The following is a 20,111-nucleotide window of genomic DNA, read 5'->3' as shown; positions in this document are numbered from 1 at the left end:
CCCTCACCCGCCTTGTAAATCTGGGAGGAGAAGGAAAGCAAAACTGCATGTGAGCAGGGACTATTTGCCAGACAGCAGACTGGGTCTGTTCTCTGCTTCCCATGACTACTCCTTCCTGTTTGGGACCTAAGTGATCCAATTGTTCTTGAAGTTGATCCTATAAGCTATCAGATTTAATTGCAATGCATTCATTTTCTACTTAAGTTACACAAAGCAAATGTCTGTTGTGTGTAACTAGTCTGGTAGAGATTGCAATAAACGTATTAAGCAATGAAGATTGATAGGATCAGACATAAATAGGGATGCCCAACCTCATTCTCTTGCTAAGTATTACACACCCACTGACATTTTTCCAAGGGAGGATTTATCCACACAGGTCTGCTCCTTCCCATCAAGTGACATCTGCCACCCTGACTCCAGGACTAGATTGAAGATCAAGCTCCCAGACAGAGCCAGCAGCTACTTTGCATGAATGTAGAAGACATCCAATGATGAAAAGACAGGAAATATGTTGCATATTTTTAAAAAAATGTCAGGAAAAAAAGATTTTTATGTATGTGGTCTATGTGTTTTTGCCTGCTCATACATGTGTTAACCTGGCACATACCTGGTGCCCTCTGAGGCCAGAAGAGGCTGCTGGACCCTTGGAACTTCAATTACAGTTACAAGCTGCCATTTGGATGCTGGGAATCAAACTCTGGTCCTTTGGAAAAAGAAGCCAGCATTCTTAACTGCTGAGCCATTTCTCCTAGCCTCAAATTTGGCACTCTTAAGAGCCTAATAAGGAATGTAAGGGCCTGGGACTGGAGCTCTGCCCTGGTGCTAACAATTTGGAATTTCTGCAAAGGCTCTGGTTTGGACATGCACTCGCTCTAAGGCAGAGGTGACTGGGGAGAGGTTTAGCCTTACCCTAGGGTACTGGCAGGTCTGGCAGCCTGATAGCCTGACCCAAGACCTAGACTTCTTCAGATCAAAGACGTGTGGTGTGGCTTCAGGACAGCTGAATAAGGGGGACAGAAAAGTGAAACCCTATGCTGAGCATGATACTGGGTCAGACCAACCAACACCCAATACACACCAAATAAAACTCCAGAAAAGCTTTCCACTGCCCCAGCTGCCAGCTTCTTAGGAAGGGATACGGAAATCAGGAAAAACAAACAAACAAAACCTACCTTCCTACCCCAACTAGTTGATGTCAGGTTCAAATGTGATTAAGGTGGACTCCACTCTTCCCAGTCTTCACTAAGGTTAGATCTGATGGCTGTCTTCAAAGTGGACCTGGCTGGTCTATACATGCATTTAGGCTACACCCACCACCCATCTTCCCCTAATAAGACAGAGGGCCTCACAATTAAATAACATTAAAAAGCCTACCCTGAAGCCATGAAACCTACTCTTTCCTTCAACAATCAATTACGATTCTGTGCTAGAGACTTAGTCTAGTGGCCTGTGCTAGGACTCCAGGAGAAAAAGCTGAGTGGTAACTTGCACTGGTCATTATGGGGTCTGTGTTCTGCTTGATTGGAAAACAAGATGGGAATGTAGTTACCACAATAAGATGGAGCCAGTGGGTCTTCCGGGAAGATAAAGAGTTCAAGGAGGAAGTGAAAGCCTCTCTGAATGAACAGGGTGGTGGCCTAAGCAGGCAGGAGGGAGGATCTTCCAGACACTGGGCAGTGTGCACAGCTACTCTATTATTGCTCATGTTCTCTGGGTGGCAGAATGCAGAGGCACATGGTGGCCAGGGACTTGCTAAGTCTATGTCCTGATATGAAAGCTGTTCATGGCTCACAGGAGGTACCCTGCTTTCAAATCTCACTACAGGCAACTGCCGCCCCGTGAGGGTGGCTGGGCTCAGAAGCATACACAAATGGGCAAGCAATATGCAAAGCTAGCAGTGAAAGAAGGCAGGACTGAAATGGCAGTGGCCAGAAGGATGAAGACAGAGTATACCAAGTGGTTTACTGGCAAGTTTCTGTCAATTACCTGGGAAATGGGAACCTCAGTGGAGAAGATGCATTAATCAGATTGGCCTGTAGGCATGTCTATGGGACATTTTTCTTGATTAATGACTATTAATCAAGGGCCCAGTCCATTATGAGTGGTACCATTTGTACAAGTAGTCCTGGGTTGTGTAAGAAATAAAGCCAAGGGGAGAAAATCAGTAAGCAGCATCCCTCCATGACCTCTGCTTGGGTGGATCTGTAAGTCAAGTGAGCATTCTATTATAACAACAGAAAACCAACTAGAAGACCAAGTATTTATAGTAGCCTTGAGCACTTGCCTGATCTCATGCTCCCTTGAAAACCTTGCATAAAAAGACTCACAGAAAATGCTGTGCAGTTGTTCCTAATGCCTAGGTTACAAAGTGATCAGGGGCAGGGGGACCTCATGGATATCTGCTTTTAATTTGTTTTTAGATTTATATAATTTATGTGAATGAGTGTTTTGTCTATATGTATTTATATATACCATGTGTGTGCCAGTTGCCTGTGGATGTCAAGACAGTACTGGATCCCCTGGAACTGAGTTATGGATGACTGTGAACTACCACATATGTTGGAAATTTAACCTGAGTCCTCTGTAAGAGCAACAAGTGCTCTTAACTGCTGAGCCATCTTTCCAGCTCCTGGGTGCTTGTCTTTTATAGTCTACAATTAATCCTGAAGACCCACTCCATCTGCTGGTGGCTGCTTTGTATTCACCAATGCCAAGGAGGATGCTGGGGACAGAGGGCAGAGAGGTGGTGGGTGCTAATACTGGTTATGGATTTTACCTCAAACAGATATTAGCAGTTATTACACTCTTTTAATTAAAGTCTGATTAGTTTCTGAGGTGGCAGCATGCAGCACACCCACACTGCCTTCTGTCCAGGTTCCAGGGGAATAAGAACACTCTCAAGAAGGAAAGCAATGGACTTAAGAGACTGGATCTCTGAGCGGATGAGGCTTAACTTTGGCCTAGCTGTTCCTGAAATCTCAGACCCAAGTAACCTCGTCTGCACCCTATTACCAAGGAGCACAGAGATAATTCCAGCTGCCCTCCCAACACTGTTAGAGACCCTAGAAAGCAAGTGTTTCACACAAGTATCACATGTGCTCAGGGTCTAGCCTCAGTGCCAGACATATAGTGGGCAGTGGGCAGATTGTGAACCAACCCCCATGAGGAATATCAAGCCTTCAGTATTGGCTGCTATTTTTAGGACTAAGTGAGAATCCCAAATCCCTAACTTGGGTGTTAGTGTGACTCCCATGGGTGTCCACATTAGTAGATGCAGGTGTAGCTAAGAGGTTTCTTCTTTGAAGAAATTCTACAGTCCACATGGGGTATGAGTGGAGTCTAGGGAACTCTCTGTAAGGAAGCTCACAGGTATTGGCCTCAACTAGTTATCAAATGAACTTTTGTTTTGTTTTTTGAGACAGGGTTTCTCTGTGTAACAATCCTGGGTGTCCTGGAACTCACTCTGTAGAGCAGGCTGGCCTAGAACTCACAGAGGTCCACCTGCTTCTACCTCCCGAGTGCTGGGATTAAAGATGTGTGCCACCACACCTGGCTATCAACTGAACTTCTAAGAAAACTTAGTAGACATGACTTCCTAAAGTTCCATACCAACCTATATTTAAGCTGGGCAACCTATATTTAAGCTGCACTTCTGAATGAAATAATAATGTCCTCCAGGAAATTTTTAGTTTTCAACTCTGATAAGAAAACTTTTTAAAAAATTTATCAAATCACTAATAAGCAAGCACTTAATTAAAATAAGTCAGGAGCACTGACATATGCTTGGGAGGCTGAGGCAAGAGGATCTGTTGAGCCCAAGAGTTCAAGACTAATAAATGCAGCACAGCAAGACCACCATCTCCAGACCAACCAACAAACCAACCAATACAGTGTTAACCTAAGGAACATTTACCCTCTTTAACCCTGTTTAACTGAGACAGGTGTCAGGCTGGCCATGAACTCTCTATGTATTTGATGATGGCCCTGAACTCCTAGGTTCCCTGCCTTCACTTCTCACTTCCAAGCACTGTAGTTACATGCAGGTGCCACCACACTGTGTGCCACCACCTCCAAAGAACTTAAACATTTTTTTTTCCTTTGGGAAGTGCTGGCGATTGAACCTAGGGCCTTGCACTTGTTGGTCAAGCACTCTACCACTGAGCTATACCCTTTCAGAGAACTTTCTCTTGTATTTTATTCCTTTAGTTGAGAAGTTCTGTCTTGAAGTCTGAACCACTTTCTGAGGATCTCAGCGTTTAGGCAGGAACATGTCCCGTACCTGGCTAGGAGCAAGCCACAGCTGTGACCTTTACCCTTGCCCTCTGTCCTCTCACACGAAGATTAGCGGTGGCTGTAGATGTATTTTTCTAAGATGATAATAAAAGAGACAGGAGTTGAGAATGAAGGTATCTTAAGTGTAAGAAATTTTACCCAGGCCAGGAAAGGCAGGTAAGCGGGGTTGCGTATAGGTCACTCCTGCATATGTCTGGTCCAGAGGAAGTGTGTCCTAGGACAGATCTCAAAAACCTCTTTCTGGGTGAAGCATCTCCTAAGTCCTTTAACATTTTTCAGATCAGAGAACTGATGTCCTTTAGTGTTCACAGAGAGATGGAATCATGATCAAACAAGAAAGGAACAGCAGGGGCAACAATAAGTTCCCAAGAGCTGGAAAAAAAAAGGTCTCAAAGGTGATGAAACTGATACCTGAAATATCAATTGTTCCTTGATTGACAACTCCTGGCCCGGAAGTTGCTGGGGAAAACATCAGAAAGTGGCCTGGGAGCTGTGGCTTTCAGTGGTCAGCACCAACCAGCCAGCCCGATTTCTACCTCTGTGAACACACCACCTCAGGAAACACAACCAGCTATTTCTGTCCCTGCCAATCTCACTCGGGCAGAATCAGGACTGCTTTTTCTCTCCTGAAGACACCCAGTTCCTCAACTTCGGGTCACAGCCCCATGAGAACATCATGGAGGAGAACAGCATCTCACAAAAGTGGGAGCGGATAAGGGACCCATGTACATTCTCTCCACTGTGAAATGGGGGTGCTCACCTGACTGTGCAGTTGCTGCAGCTCTTCTAGGCTCTGCCTCAGTTTACCCCTCTCTCCCTCCATGAGCTCCCTCAGGGCTCTTGAGTCCTCACTGGTCTGCCTTATCTGTTCTTCCAGTGAGTCATCGTCCATTCTCCGGGTGCCCTGACAGAAAGAGGGAAGCCAGTAGTAGGTAGGGAAGAGAGGGGAGAGTAATGGGGGCAGGCGCAGGTCAGAAAAATGAAGAGAAATGGAGGAAGGTGAGAGGATGAAACATGGGAGACCTGGGGGGCTAGGGAGAGATTTTTCTGCATTTAATTTTACCCTAGAAAAGCTCACTTTTATTTCAAGTTTTGGGAGAAGCAGCTGTACGTGCTATGAATGGCATATACCACTGACAACTTCCTTATCCCACAGTAACTTGGCCTCCTGCTACTATCTAGTCTACAGATCAACCCAGGCTGTTTAGACAGAAACATCTGCTCTTCAACTTACTGCCTCTCATAGAACAGAAGACGTTAGCTACTCTGGGAGGGAGAATCTACCATAAAGCTGTAGAGATGGCTGGTTCACTCTGGATGAAGAGGAAAGTCCTCTTCCCCACACGAGGCCTCCTCTGGGGTTCCCAAAGAGCCTGCTCAGTTCCTCAACCTCCTGTCTCTGTCTCTGTCTCTCTCTCTCTCTTTTGAGACAGAGTTATACTATGTATTTCTGGCTGCCTTAGAACTTACTACATAGATCAAGCTAGCCTTGAACTCAGATAGAGATCTGCCAGCCTCTGCCCACTCATGAGCACCTTTTCTCTCAGGACCAATTACAGAAGAGCAACTTGGGAGTTTTAGCCAGATACAAATTTCTCTATTCACTGTCTCTAAGAAAAAACCCTTCAACTCTAGGCCACTAGAGCCTTGTATATAACTATATGGAGAAAAGGACTACGCCATGGTACAGTTGTTCTCAACCTGTGGGTCTTGACCCTGTGGTAAACATCTGTCTCCAAAAATATTTACATCAGGATTCATAACAGCAGCAAAATTATAGTTATAAAGTATCAAAGAAACTAACTTTATGGTTGGGAGTTAGCACAACATGAAGAATTGTATTAAACGGTTGCAGCAGTAGGAAGGTTGAGAACCGCTACCATGGCATTTGCAGTCCTACCTCCTGGTTACTGGTACTTAGTACTCTCAAACTAATGGCTCGGGATCCTGACAGCACGTTATGAGGGAAGCTCCAGCTCAGCTTACTGCACCATCACAATGAGTTCCCACTGCACACTGGCTGAATGCTGTAGCTGACCCTTACCGTGGGCTCCATGCCATCTACAGTGCTCTGTATCAGTCTCTTGAGATCACTGAGGGCAGTGCGCAGGCTGCCAGCAGGCACGTCCTTGGCGGAGGAGGTTTCTGAGGACTCATCCATGGAGGAATCTGTGGACACGGCTGAATCGGCACTGTCGTTTCCTCGGAGGTGTGAGCAGAGATAGCGGACCTGGCAGTAGGCTTCCCAGAGCTGCAGTCTCAGCTGCGTCACAAAGTTACTCTGTTACAGACTGGGTTATTTAGTATTTAAAGCCAAATCACAGAGACCTGAAATCCTGTTTTTAGGACCAAGGTTTTTTTTTTTGTTGTTGTTGTTGTTGCTATTGTTTTTTAAATAGTCTACCATAAGAAATATTTTGGACTTAGTCCATCTTCTTAGACTTTCACTTCTTTCTGAGATTACCCTGTAGCCCTGGCTGGACTGGAACTTACTGTAGCTTTTCTGCTTCAGTCTTCCTAGTGCCCATGACCAGCTACTACCAATTCTTATTTTCCCTCTAATCAAGTAATCTGCCATGCAAAGTATTTCTATTACGTAATTAGCTTCACTGACTGGAATCAGGGCCTAGCGGGAAAGGAGTGATTATGGAAGGCATAAAGAGACAAATGGCATCGAAGGGGTGGACTGCTGGACTGCAAATGCTGGAGGACTCTGTATCACCTCCAAGGCCCAGGGGAGGGCCTGAGCGGAGGACACTGGGCTCTAGCTGTTCTGCTCAAGGTTTCAGTGGCCATTCAGTGAGTGGACCACTGCTCCAGCTGTGGCCGTTCAGTGAGTGGACCACTGCTCCAGCTGTGGCCATAAGGAGCTCATGCAGGGACTGCGGCCTGTTGCCAAGCGGCAGTACAGTGTTGAAGAGGAGGGTGGAAGAGAACCCCGGGGTCCACTTCTTCTGCCAGAAAAGTGATATCAGCACCTGCTCTCTCTCCTGCTCCAGCTCCTCGGCCTCCATGCTTTGCTCGATCTCTGACAGCAGGGACGTGCTGGTAGCAGCCGAGCTCTGCAGGCTCCTCTCCTCCGTGAGCTCTTCCACTTTCACCTGTAGCTGCCTGTAGGACAGCCGTACCTCCTGCAGCTCCAGCTGGCTTTGGTGCAGCTGTGGGGAAGAAATGCTAGGCAGCTTATCCAAATCACAGCAAGCAGTGCCCAGGACCTGACCCTGCTGCTAGACTTGCCAACTCACAGGAAAAGCTTTGGGAGGAATGTATCAAGTTCTGGGTGGGACAAAGTCAGCAAGACCCAGCTCAGAGAAATTCTACAGAACAAACAACTCCATTCCGTCAATAATCTCAGCAAAAAAGTTACTAGAATAACCTAGTGATTCAGAAGACTCAAGAGGTGGGCGGTGGTGGTGCACGCCTTTAATCACAGCACTAGGGAGGCAGAGGCAGGGGGCTCTCTCTGAGTTTGAGGCCAGCCGTCTACAAACCAAGTTCCAGGATAGCCAGGGCTACACAGAAGAAACCCTGTCTTAAAAAACAAAAACAATTATTATTATTGTGTGAGTGCATGTGTTATATATGATATGTGTGCAAGAATATGGATATGCACTTACCATGACACGCATGTGGAGGTCAGTGCTTTTTTAACTGAGTCATCTTGCCAGCCCTCCTTAGCAGTTTTAAAAAATGAAGTTAAACCTAACTGTCCAATGATCCAGCAACTCCATTCTAAAGTGTACACTCCCAATGAGATGAGAGATTCAGTAAGAGACATGTCTCAAACAACAAAGTGGAGGGGCTGGAGAGATGACCCAGTGGTTAAGGGCACTAGCTGCTCTTTCAGTGGTCCTGCCATTGAGTTCCAACACTCACACGGTGGCTTACAAGGGGATCTGAAGACCTCTGGCTCGAGGGCACTGTGTGCATGTGGTACACAGACACACATGCAGGGTCTGGCTCAGCAGATGAAAGTTCATGGCATACAAATCTGAGGGACTTGGATTTGATTCCCAGAACCCACAATGAGAGGAGAAAACCAAGTCCTGGAAATTGTCCTCTAACCTCTATGTGTTCCATGGCACATGGGCTCTCACAGGCACACTTACAATAATAAATAAGGTGGACAGTGATTAAGGAGGACTCCCAATACTCAGGCATCCACATGTACACACATGCATATATGTGCCTATACACTCAAGTGTGCATGTTTATGTGCGCACATGCGCACGCACACACACATACACACACACATAGATATCCCCCCAACCCTAGGTTAATGTGGGTGAAGAGCTTCCTGGGATTTAAATTTATTCTTTTATAAAGTGGTCTTTCTGGCACCATCTCTGTTTCATTAATAAGAGGAAACAGCAGGGTGTGGCAGTGTACAGATGTACGTCCTGCACTTGGACTGCCATTGTTTGAACACAGTCAGGTTGGGCTGGGGATGCTGGAGTGCTGGCCTTGCATGCCCAAGGCCACTGTGGACTGGGCTGTGCTGCTTTCCTCAGACTCTCTTCTAAGCCACTGTGCCTCCTGCAGATGCAGAGGCTGTGCGATCCAAGGCAGCAACTGAGAGCTCTGGCTCTCATTAAGGGAGCCAGATTTTAGCCAATCCTCTAGGGACCTTCAACCCATCACTGCCAGGAAGGGGCTGGCGAGTGGTCTGGTTGAGCCCTAACTAGGAAGGGCAAGGGTCCAGCTGCTGACAGGATGACAAGATGTACTACCTAGTCCCTGGATTAGCAATGCCTGCTGGAAGGTACAGTGGGAACTCCACTAGCCCAAGTATTAGGAAAACTTGGGAGGAAAGAAAAAAATAACACAAACCAGGGTTATAGGGAATAAAGAGACATTCCTAGGACCCAAGCAGCACAATTACAAGCAGCATGTTCAGCGGCAAATGCTTTACAATTATTCTCTACGCAGCGCCACACACATCTCAGCAGGAGAAGCTTCCACAGTTAAGTATACGTTCTCATGCACTGGATACAATTAGTTCAATTACCCACACATACTCAAACGTGTTTAATTAATTGTAACAGCAAGAGAACAAAAGGGCAGGAGGTGCCTCATTCTCTGGTCAGTGACTGATTCACCACCTGGGCAGATGTACAGGAAAACCAAATCAAATCATGGGAGAACCTGGTAGCCATAGGAATCCTGTAAAGTAAATGGTATCTAGATGAGCTTGGTTGCACACGCCTTTAATCACAGCACTCAGGAGGCAAGAGGTAAGTGGATCTTTGAATTCAAGGCCATGCTGGTCTACAGAGCAAATTCCAGGACAGCCAGGGCTACACAGAGAAACTGTCTCACAAAACCATAAAAAAAAATAACATGTTTGTATAAGAAAGGTGACAGTGTATTTCTATGTATGAAAAGGGTGACATGAAATGCTTTCATTAGTACAGTTCACATACTAAAGTGAGCAAAAGTGGGGACAATCTCCCCCTTGACTAAGGGGCTAAGATGTTGTGATGGCACAGATTTGCTCAATTACACACGATCAGAGTCAGAGCAAAGTCTGGACTCCAAGGCACTGCTTCATGGGTTATCCTACAGTGATGGGGGCCTGCACTCTGCTGATGGAACCTACCCACTTGCCAGGGTCTTGCCCTATGCCTTTCTGTAAGGGGCTAAGAGCTCCTTAGAAGGACAACTGACATCTTTACTGAGTATTAAAGCAAAATCTTTTTCTTAAGTTTAGTAAAGCCAGAATGGCCACATGTACCTGTAATTCCAGCACCTGAGAGGGAGAGACAGAAGAATGGATACAAATCCAAGGCCAGCCCTAGTGTACCTACCAAGTTCTGAGTCAGCCAGGATTAAAGCTAGAACCTGTCTCAAACAAAACCAGAACAAACGAAGTTTAACAAAATACTTGTTATGAAGTGTGAGTTTTAATCCCTATTATTCTAAAGTCTTAAGACAAAAACAAAAAACCATAGCTGAATTTGATCTGTGGCTTAAAAATCTGTTTTTGGTGAGAGAAACCACTCTGTAGGCAAAGGCTCACCACCCAGCCCGATGACCTGTGTTTAATCCTCAAGACCCATGTGTAAGAAGTGGTTCAGAAAAATTCTTCTCTGAACTCGACATGTGGCATGTGCATCTACCCATACACACGCACGCACACACACACACACACACACACACACCTCCACATGAACACTGTGACATGTGTATTTATACAACTCATACACATACAGTGAACACACCTCCACATGTGCACCTATACAATAGACTCACACAACCCTCTACATGTGTACCATATCATGTAAATCTACAAAACATGCACACCACACACACACACACACACACACACACACACACACACACACACACGCACGTTTCTGACAGCAGGACTCCAGTCATACAGCCAAAGAGATCAAAGGGGTGCCCCGATGATGGAGGCTTTGCCTTACTGCTCAGCCTCCTACCCGGCCTTATCTGAGGATTTAAAATCAGGGATTAAACACATTCCAAGGCCACTGACTCAACATTTTACAAATCTGGGTTAGGACTGTTCCAGTGCTACCTGGGTCAACTGGATTTTTTTTTGTCATTTTGGTGACAGGGCTTTCTGGAGGAAACTAGTAACTAGTGGCAACTTAAGATTTTACATACACAGAAGGCACAGACAGAAATAGTTACACAGGGGCTGGAGAGATGGCTCAGAGGTTAAGAGCACTGGCTGCTCTTCTGGAGGTCCTGAGTTCAGTTCCCAGCAACCACATGGTGGTTCATAACCATCTATAATAAGATATGGCGTCCTCTTCTGACTTGCAGGGATAAATGCAGACAGAACACTGTATACATAATAAAAAAAATAAATAAATTAATTAATTAAAAAAAGAAAGTTACACAAGTAGGAAAGGGGAAGAATGAATATGATCCTCCAAAAAGGGTGGAAATGTTCTGATTTGCTAGGGGGTCTTGTATGACCTCTTTCTTTCTTTTGAATGTCCATTCGCAGGCATGACTTCAGGTTCCTGATGCTACAGGACACACACTCCACCTACACCAGGTAGTACTTGGAAGTCCACCCTAGTCCTGCTTCTTTCCCTCCATTTCCAGGTTCCCTGTTAGGCAGTGGGCATGCACATTTCTTTTCGGCTATCTCTGGGTTTTGTACTTCTTTTCCTCTCTGTGTTCTATCTGTTAACAGCAGAGGGCTTCATGTGGCCCCAAGAGCTGGTCTAACACGGACTGCAAGGACAAATGCACAGCAGCAAATCAGTTCTACGGGGGCTGGTCAGAGGCGGCTTCAAGTCTATCAAGGACTTGGTCTGTGACTTTGGATAAGTGATTTGTTTTCTGTAAGCTTGAGAGAAAGTATATGAAAGCTCTCCATTCACTAGAAAGTGACCTACACTTGCTCTTATTCCTATACACATTCCTTTCCATTTCAAAACCTGCTGTGAGGCATTAGAACCAGCTCCATGTTCTCCCTTCCCTCCCCTCTTCCATTCTGTGCTGCTGGGGGTTGAAACCAGGTCTGTTTGCTGCCCAAACTCCCTACTACAGAGCCACACCCCAGCCCCATTTTCTATTTAGCATTTTTGAGGCCCTACTCTATGGAAAGTTATTAGTTGAACAAAAATCACAGGGGGTCGGGAGATCTAATAAATGTCCCTCAAAGAGGCAAACTGCTTAGGGGCAGCAACAAGTGTTCTTACTAGACACCAGACAAGGTGTTTCCTTTTATTGTCTGAGACAGTTTCTATACAGTCTAGCTTGGCCTGGAACTTGTTACACAGTCCAGATAAACTCTGAACTCTTATTCCTCCCGACTCAGCCTCCCAAGTGCTAAGATCATAGGCGTGTACCACCATGTTTGGTTTCAGTTAAAATGTCATCCCACATCAGAACTTCTAAATAAGCTTCCCTCTGAACCCAGTGGGGCCTCTGTGGCCTGGTCTTTGGGTAGGGACTTACCTAGCATTTAAGTATTACCTGCCCAACCACTTCCCCACAAGTGATACCAAAACAACCCACTGTACCCTCCCCCACCATGCCCAGAGGGAAATGATGTTCTCCTACTCTGTAGGCCCAGCTCAGCAAAGCACCTGGGAACAGATGCTACCCTCTATTGCTGGGGAGACTGGGAGATTATTTTTCTGTTTTGAGGTTATTTCTTGTCAAGTCTGATCTTGGATTTCCATTTGAGGCCTGGTGGCAGTTCCCAAACAAGGGCAAATATGATTAAGAAGCAGTTTCCCTTAGGGAGATTAAAAATGATCAATCAGGTTCACAAAGTGGTAGCTGGTGCCTTTTCTAGCCATCAGCAGAAGCTGAGTATGTCTTGCTGAGTTCTGTGGGAAGGCTCTTGGTTTCTGCTATGTGCTAGGCAACTAAATCCCTCTGCTGGGCAACAGCAGCGGCAGAGAGCACCGCACCGGGAGTTGAGTACAGAGCTCCACAGGCTGGCAGACTGCACAAATGCTAGGGTGTTCCAGCCATTAACAGCCTAGAAAGAACTGTATGACACTGCTCCAAGGACCAGTGGCTCAGAACGCATAGAAGGGATGATCTGAGGACAATATACTTACCCAGATATAGGCATGGTAGAATCCCCTGGGGAATTACAAGACCCATGTGGAGATCTCAGTCACCCACCTGGACAGCAGCAGTGGTGTTGGCCTCATGGCCTTTCCTGTTTGATTAAGTGCTCCCACTGTCTAGCCCTAGCTCTATGGGATAGAATCTCTGTGCGGTACCTGCAGGTCTTTGTCATGGCTCTGCCTTTCTAGGATCAGCACTCGGTCCTGTAGCTCCTCTACAGTCCCTTGAAGCAGGTCGTTCTCCTCTAAAGTGGTGCTGAGCCGATGCTCCAACTCCCGTTTTCGATCCGACAGCATCTTGATCTGAAAAGATGGAGAATCACAGGGTGGTGTGGAGTTCTATCTGGTTGAGTATAGGAGGAGGGACTAGCCCAAAACATGAAGGTATGTATCTCTGCGTTCTGTGCCCAGAGGTGTGGTGCTCGTCTTGGAGAACAGAGCTGTGTGATCCTGGGCTGAAGGGAAAGGCCCTCCCCTTTAGAAAGTTGCCTGGGAAGGAGTAGGAGTTAGCCCAGGGGAAGCCAGCAAGTGGGCTGCCAGGCAGAGGAAGGATAGTTAGTGCTCTGTGAATTCCAGAGATAAGTCGGAGAAGGCCCCACCCTGTCTGCCCTCGGCCCTCCTTTGGCAGAGTAGGGTCTGATCTGCCTACTCTTCAAGGCATAAGCACCAGGAAGTTCTCTAAGAGGTGCTGTGTTTTTGCAAGCAGGCTCACTGCCTCCTCTCCCTACTGTTGATTCCCCTGGTGCCAACATCCCAGCTCAGACCCAGGAACCTGGCTAACAAGAAGCTAGCAGGTTACAGTCAGTAGAGTGTCTACATCGGCCCACGCCCAGGAAAGGAATGAGACAGTGGCTTCATGGGTAATTTGAATAAATAATCTGTGAAAAGAAGCAAAGATCTCCCTTATGGAAAAGGCTGGTTTTTTTGCACACTGAAGTCAGTGTCAAGACACATGCATTTCTTTGTAAGGCCTGTGCGCTCTCTTCGGTGTCAGGGAGAAAGCTGAGGAAAGAGATGCCCAGTCTTCTTTGGTTTCCGTGTTTCAGAGAAGCAGCTCAATCATTGCTCCTCAAGGCCAGAAATACCTTACCAGGGCACCACCATGCCCAGGGGCTCCAGAAAGCTTTCCCAAGTAGTCCTAGCTTTGGGGGAAGGGAAGGACTCGGAAGTCCTAAGATCCTCCTGACCCTGCTCCTGCCATCTATTAATTCCCCGTTGTATTTATTTCTCACCCAACTGCATGCTTGTACAGACTTTCCTGCCATTGTCAAGATGTTTCCCTTCCCTGTGCTCTAGTCTGGAGAATGCCTTAAGGCTCTTCCTTGTCTAAGTTCTGGAGACTGAACTTAGTACTTTTCTAGAGGAAGAATTAAGTAAGTGACTGTTCTAGGTCCCCGGGCCCTACCTCCACCTCTTGGCTGCTCCCACTCTGCATTAGAGTTTTGCTCAGAGCACAAATCCTCCCTGGCCATCAAACAATCAGATAGGATGCTGTCCTGGGGAAGTGAGGTATATGGCCTTTGTCCAGAGAGATCGGGTGTCTGTCCAAACAAAAAAATATTGTCTCTCAAGTGTGCACCTGGGTTAGAGACCAAGAGGGGCAAGTCTTTGGTGAATGGCCCACTATTCCTCTCTCTGAAGCAGACTTACCCATACAAAGGGAATTTTCACTCTGGTTCATTTTTATTTATGTGCCCTCTGACCTTTCAATTCTCCTTCAGATGGATCATCTTTGTTTCCCAGGTTTCCAGTAAAGTAATGAGGTAATAAGATTCTGATAAATAACTGGCCCTTAAGAAACACTTAATTTTCAAGGTTTCATGAAGTCACTTAATTAAAATGAAAGATTTCACAGCCTAGCCTTTCAAACAGCAGTGTCACTAGATGAAGCCAGGGTGTGGTATTGGGTTGTCAACTTCTTCACTCAACCCCTACATACCCTAAAACTGGTGACAAACCCTGGCAATCAACATTCCTGAGAAACTTGTTCCTGAGGGGCTAGAGAAAGTGAACAGGTGGAACAAACAGGAAGGCAGGCAACTTGAAGGAGTGGGAGCCTGGCAGGGGCAGTAGAATGGCAAGTCATGCACACAAATGGTCACAGACAGGCATGCCAAGACCCCACTGGAGCAATCTCTACTTACTTCAAGAACCTGCTGCTCAGTATCGGTAGGAATCCCAAGGGAAAGGAGGAAAGAAGGGGATTGGAGGCAGAAAAGAGAAGATATTGACAGACTTTAAGAAAACATCCTCAGGTCACTTACGATGCAGGGAGGGTTCTCTGGACTGATTACAGTGTTTGATCCCCTGACCACAGAAGAGGGACTCCTTCTGTCAGGCTCTACACTGTTTCTCAGAGTCTGGTTGGTCAAAGGGGATGAAGGTCCTGAGAGTGAACCAGATGGGAGTTTGCCCTGGGAGAGCCCCTTTCTGCTGGTTTGACTCTCACTTTCTCTGCGGCACCCATGCTGCTTGTACCACAGTCCCCAAGCGCTAAAGCTACATTCCTCTTCCCCTGCTTGAGCCAGGGGCACGGACCCTTGCTGCCATATTCTGGCCTCACATATGCTATATCACCACATTTCAGGAATCATACAAAATGCTCTCATTATTAACTCCTTAGCAGCATCTGCTGTTATCCTCTACTATAAAATACAAGTTTTTGTTCTACATTGTGGGGCTTTTTGGTGTGTTAGTAATGGGAGTATTTTGTATGATACCTTAAACACGGTGATGTACTGAGCTAGAATAAGAGGAATGAAGAAGGGAACGGTGTCCTTCCCCAGTTTTTGTGTGTAGTTAGCGAGGGTATTTCTTGTCAAGATTATTCAGTAAAAAGTACATCATTCATGGTTTCAACTCCCTCAGATATAACTCTCCACATCTTTATTTTTCCAGACAACAGGCTACCCACAAGAGCAAGGATCAAGTGTTCTCAAGCTCTCACAGAAATGTTTCTTAGATGCTTCAGTACTTTTTATAGAGAGCAGGGGGTTTATTCCCTAGCTCAGAGACTCTTTATCCAAAAATCCAGTGCACAGCTTCAAGTGTGGCCCACACCAAAGCCTCACCTCGGCCTGAAGGCTCTCCAGGCGGATGATGTGCTGGTTGGTGGATGAATTTTTCTCCCGAAAGTCTTCTCTGAGTGCATGGACCTGCATGGAGAGCTGTTTCTCAACTTCAGATGCCTGAAAGAGAGATGTTTTCAGAGTGAATCAAAGGGAGGGTGCAAAGGAAGTGTGTTGTGATTCTTAAGTGTCTTATTTTGCGCATCTGTTTCACAGGACTTCTGGGTGACTGTTGGTTTCTACTCTCACCATAAACAACTACCTAGGTCTCAGGCTACTTTACCCCTAGGAAACAGGGCAGGAAACAGTAAGTCCTCAAAAGCTAGTTAACATAGGAGATCAGCAAATATTTTACAATAAAATAGCTATAATACATTCTGTCTTAGGGTTTTGTTTTGAGCCAGGTCTCACTTTATAGCCCAGGCTGGGCTGAACTCACTCAGCTCCCAAGTGCTAAGATTATAGGTATGGGTTATCACACCCAGTCACTTTATTTTTCTAAATTTATTTATTTATTTATTTATTTATTTATTTATTTATTTATTTATTTATCATGTATACAATATCCTGTCTGTGTGTATGCATGCAGGCCAGAAGATGGCACCAGGCCTCATTACAGATGGTTGTGAGCCACATGTGGTTGCTGGGAATTGAACTCAGGACCTTTGGAAGAGCAGTCAATGCTCTTAACCTCTGAGCCATCTCTCCAGCCCCTACACACTCACTTTAGGAATTTATTTCTCTCCTCCATTTCCTCAGCTATGGTTAAAGACATTTATTTAGCTTATCTTTTATACCACTTCTCTTCAACATGAATGATATTTATAGTTCTCTGTCATGTATGTTATGGTTTTGGACATTAATTCTCAAGGGCATTCTTGCCACTTTTAATTCTCCAGTTACTGCCTGGGGCTGAAGTCCTCTTCCCTAACCTATGTGAGAGCCTGATACGCTGCCCTGTGGAGAGGAGAGCTACAGGGCAGAGCAAGACCACCTCTGGGATCTTACTGAGGCTGCTGGAACTGAGTAGGACTCACGGTTTCTTGGAAGAGTTCGCTATACCCTGAAATGGCTAGGAATTATTTTCACATGGGATGGGGATACCACTGAAATGTCCGGCTAGATGTTCAGTGAGGCACTATCCATAACGGGTCTATCTTTAACAGCTCTTTCACCTCCAAGAAATATGAAATCAGTTGTTTATTTTTGTTATTGTTTTTAGTTCTACAAATTCAACATATATTGCCTCATTACAGAGAGCCACATATAAATCTTAACCTATTCCTTTCTTTTAAAAATATTTTTTTTAATATTTATTTATTATGTATACAATATTCTTTCTATGTGTCTGCCTTCAGGCCAGAAGAGGGCACCAAACCTCATTACAGATGGTTATGAGACACCATGTGGTTGCTGGGAATTGAACTCAGGGCCTTTGGAAGAGCAGGCAATGCTCTTAACCACTGAGCCATCTCTCCAGCCCTTAAAAATAGTTTTTATTTGTATTTTATGTACATTGGTGTTCTCCAGTATGTCTGTGTGAGGGTGTCAGAGCCCCTGGAACAGGAGTTATAGACAGTTGTAAACTGCCATGTGGGTGCTGGGAATTGAACTCAGGACCTCTGGAAGACAGCCAGCACTCCCAACCACTAAAAAAAAAAAAAAAAAACCTCTTCAGCCTCCTACCTATTTCTTTTTTATTTTAATGATATTACTTTACATACAGACTGCAGTTTCCCCTCCCTCTTCTCCAAGCCCTCCCCCCACCTACTCCTCTTTCTATTCAGGAAACAGCAGGCCTCCCATGGATATAACCGAACATGGCATATTAAGTTTCAATAAGACTACTCTTTGGACTGGAGAGGGACGGGGAGGGGATGGGGAAGGAGGGAAATGGGAGGAGGTGGACATTTTTAATTAAAAATAAATAAATAAATGGGAAAAAAAGACTAAGCACCTCTCCTCATATTAAGGCTGGACAAGGGAGCCCAGTGTAAGGAGTGGGGTCGCAAAACACAGCCAGCAAAGTCAGAAAGAGCCCCTTTTCCCATTGTTAGGAGTCCTACAAGACAACCAAGCTATGCAACTGTAATATATATGCAGAGGGCCTAGGTCAGGCCGATGCAGGTTCCCTGGTTGTCAGTTCAGTCTCTCTGAGCCTCTATGAGCCTGGGTTAATTGATTCAGTGGGTTCTCTTATGCTGTCCTTAAACCTTCTGGTACTACAATCCTTCCTCTACCTTAGATGATTCCTGACATCACCTCCTTGATACAACTCACAAAACAAAGCCAAAGAGATGCACAAATGCAGCTGGCCTGAGAAATGCTCCTGGAGACTAACCTCCAAATCATCTTCCTAGAAAAAAAAAATGTCTCTTCTTATCAGAAAAGCTTAACTCAGGAGTCGGAGCTCTTTAGCCATTTAGTTATAATAATGTTTTTTAAATATATGATTCAGACGTAAAACTTTCAAAAACTTTTAATTTATACTTCTCATTTGAATCTCAAAGAGGCAAGAATCACTGGCCTCATTCTGTAGACCAGGCAAGTAGCACTGCCTAACTCCTTGGGCCACAACACCACAGCTACCTCACAGCCCAAGACTGATCATTTGCCTGTGGTGAAGAATGGAGCTATAAGAGTTATAACCCAGTTGGGCATGGTGGTACACTCCTTTAATCCCAGAACTCAGCAGGCAGATCTCTGAGTCTCCAGAGACTTCCAGACCAGTCAGGGATATACAATGAGACTCTCTCAAAAACAAAAACAAAACATATACTCCATGAAATTGGAAAATCTAAAAGAAACAGACCAATTACTAAGTTCATCCAAACCACTAAAGTTAAACCAAGAGGAGGGCAGCAATCCATATAGACCATGACAGGAGAGTCAAAGCCCGGGTCCAGATGGACCGACAGTAGATTTCTATCAGACTTTCAGAGATCTACAGCCAATCTTCACAGAATGCAAATAAACAGAAACAGAAGGAGCACCCCAAACTCTTTCTACAAAGTCAGATTGAAAAGTGAGGTAAAGATGCAATAGGGAAAAAATAAAGAGTTACAGACCAATATTTTTTTTTTTTTGATTTTTTCGAGACAGGGTTTCTCTGTGGTTTTGGAGCCTGTCCTGGAACTAGCTCTTGTAGACCAGGCTGGCCTCGAACTCACAGAGATCCGCCTGCCTCTGCCTCCCGAGTGCTGGGATTAAAGGCATGCGCCACCACCGCCCGGCTCTCAGACCAATATTCTTGGTGAACATATATTAGAAAAATGTAGTAACAACAACAAAAAAGACTTCTAGCCAAAATTCACATTATAAATAGAGGCACCCTCACAAAGGCATATATATATATATATATGTGTGTGTGTGTATGTGTGTGTGTGTATATATATATATATATATATATATACACACATATATATATACAGGAAAACCCCAATGCACATAAATTATACACACATAAAAAATATACAAAACTACAAGATGTCTGGCACAGACAGCTATTATGTAAAAATCTGAAATAAAATACTGGTATTTCTTATACGGAACATATATAATTTGAAAAAGTTGAAACCTTGGAGAGAATCTGGTCTAAGCCACTAATGTGCAGGCGTGGCTCTGAGCCATGGTGACAAAATATGAACCTATCAGGATATAATCTGAGTGTATGAGGGCCAGGCCAGTAAACTCTTCGCTCTCATTGCTGGTTCTTTTTTTTTTCTTTTCTTATTCTTTGTTTTGACAAAACAAAAACAAAAAACCCAGCCATGTCCTAGATGATTTTCAGGACTGCTAAGAATGCATGCTCTAGAATCAAGCCCGCTGCCACTAGCCCGTGAATTCAGAGAAGACCTGATGCAGACTGTGGTCCTGTCAGAGCGGCGTGTGTAAAAAGCCACTCTGACATTTAGAAAGAGAGAAGACTGGTCTAATTTTGTTTGATTTGAGCTAACTTTAGAATTAGAGCACAGCAGTGGCTCTGTTATGACCGTGTTTGAGTCTCCACCACTAACATGACCTCTCGGCATCAGACCAGCAACTGCAGCAGTACAAGTGGTCACTAAGGAAGAAGGAAGGACAAAAGTTAATACACTTTCATTTCTGAAAGAAGACTATCATTCAGTGTCAGATCTCTATTGCTAGCTTATTTAAAAAATGAAATTTAGAGAGAAGGGGCTGG

At 45.1% G+C, this 20,111-nt stretch overlaps 1 protein-coding gene across 2 annotated transcripts in view; it reads right to left on the bottom strand.

The window, feature by feature from the left end:
- Bicdl1 (BICD family like cargo adaptor 1) overlaps positions 1-20,111 on the bottom strand; it is a 90,422-nt gene that overhangs the window by 10,181 nt on the left and 60,130 nt on the right. Inside the window, exons 3-7 of one of the 2 annotated variants that reach the window (XM_050158990.1) lie at positions 15,932-16,048; positions 13,017-13,163; positions 7,272-7,451; positions 6,338-6,556; positions 5,054-5,197 (exon numbers count right to left, since the gene is read on the bottom strand). In XM_050158990.1, the coding sequence (XP_050014947.1) occupies positions 5,054-5,197; positions 6,338-6,556; positions 7,272-7,451; positions 13,017-13,163; positions 15,932-16,048 (807 nt within the window). The remainder of the gene's footprint in view (positions 1-5,053; positions 5,198-6,337; positions 6,557-7,271; positions 7,452-13,016; positions 13,164-15,931; positions 16,049-20,111) is intronic. The other variant, XM_050158991.1, reaches the window with a different exon arrangement.

Source organism: Alexandromys fortis, unplaced genomic scaffold (assembly GCF_014885135.2).
Source record: "Alexandromys fortis isolate MF-2015 unplaced genomic scaffold, M_Fortis_MF-2015_v1.1 scaffold_90, whole genome shotgun sequence".
In the NCBI taxonomy this organism is placed as follows: domain Eukaryota; kingdom Metazoa; phylum Chordata; class Mammalia; order Rodentia; family Cricetidae; genus Alexandromys; species Alexandromys fortis.
The sequence above is the reverse complement of the archived record's forward strand: the minus strand, read 5'-3'. Positions and strand labels throughout refer to the sequence as shown.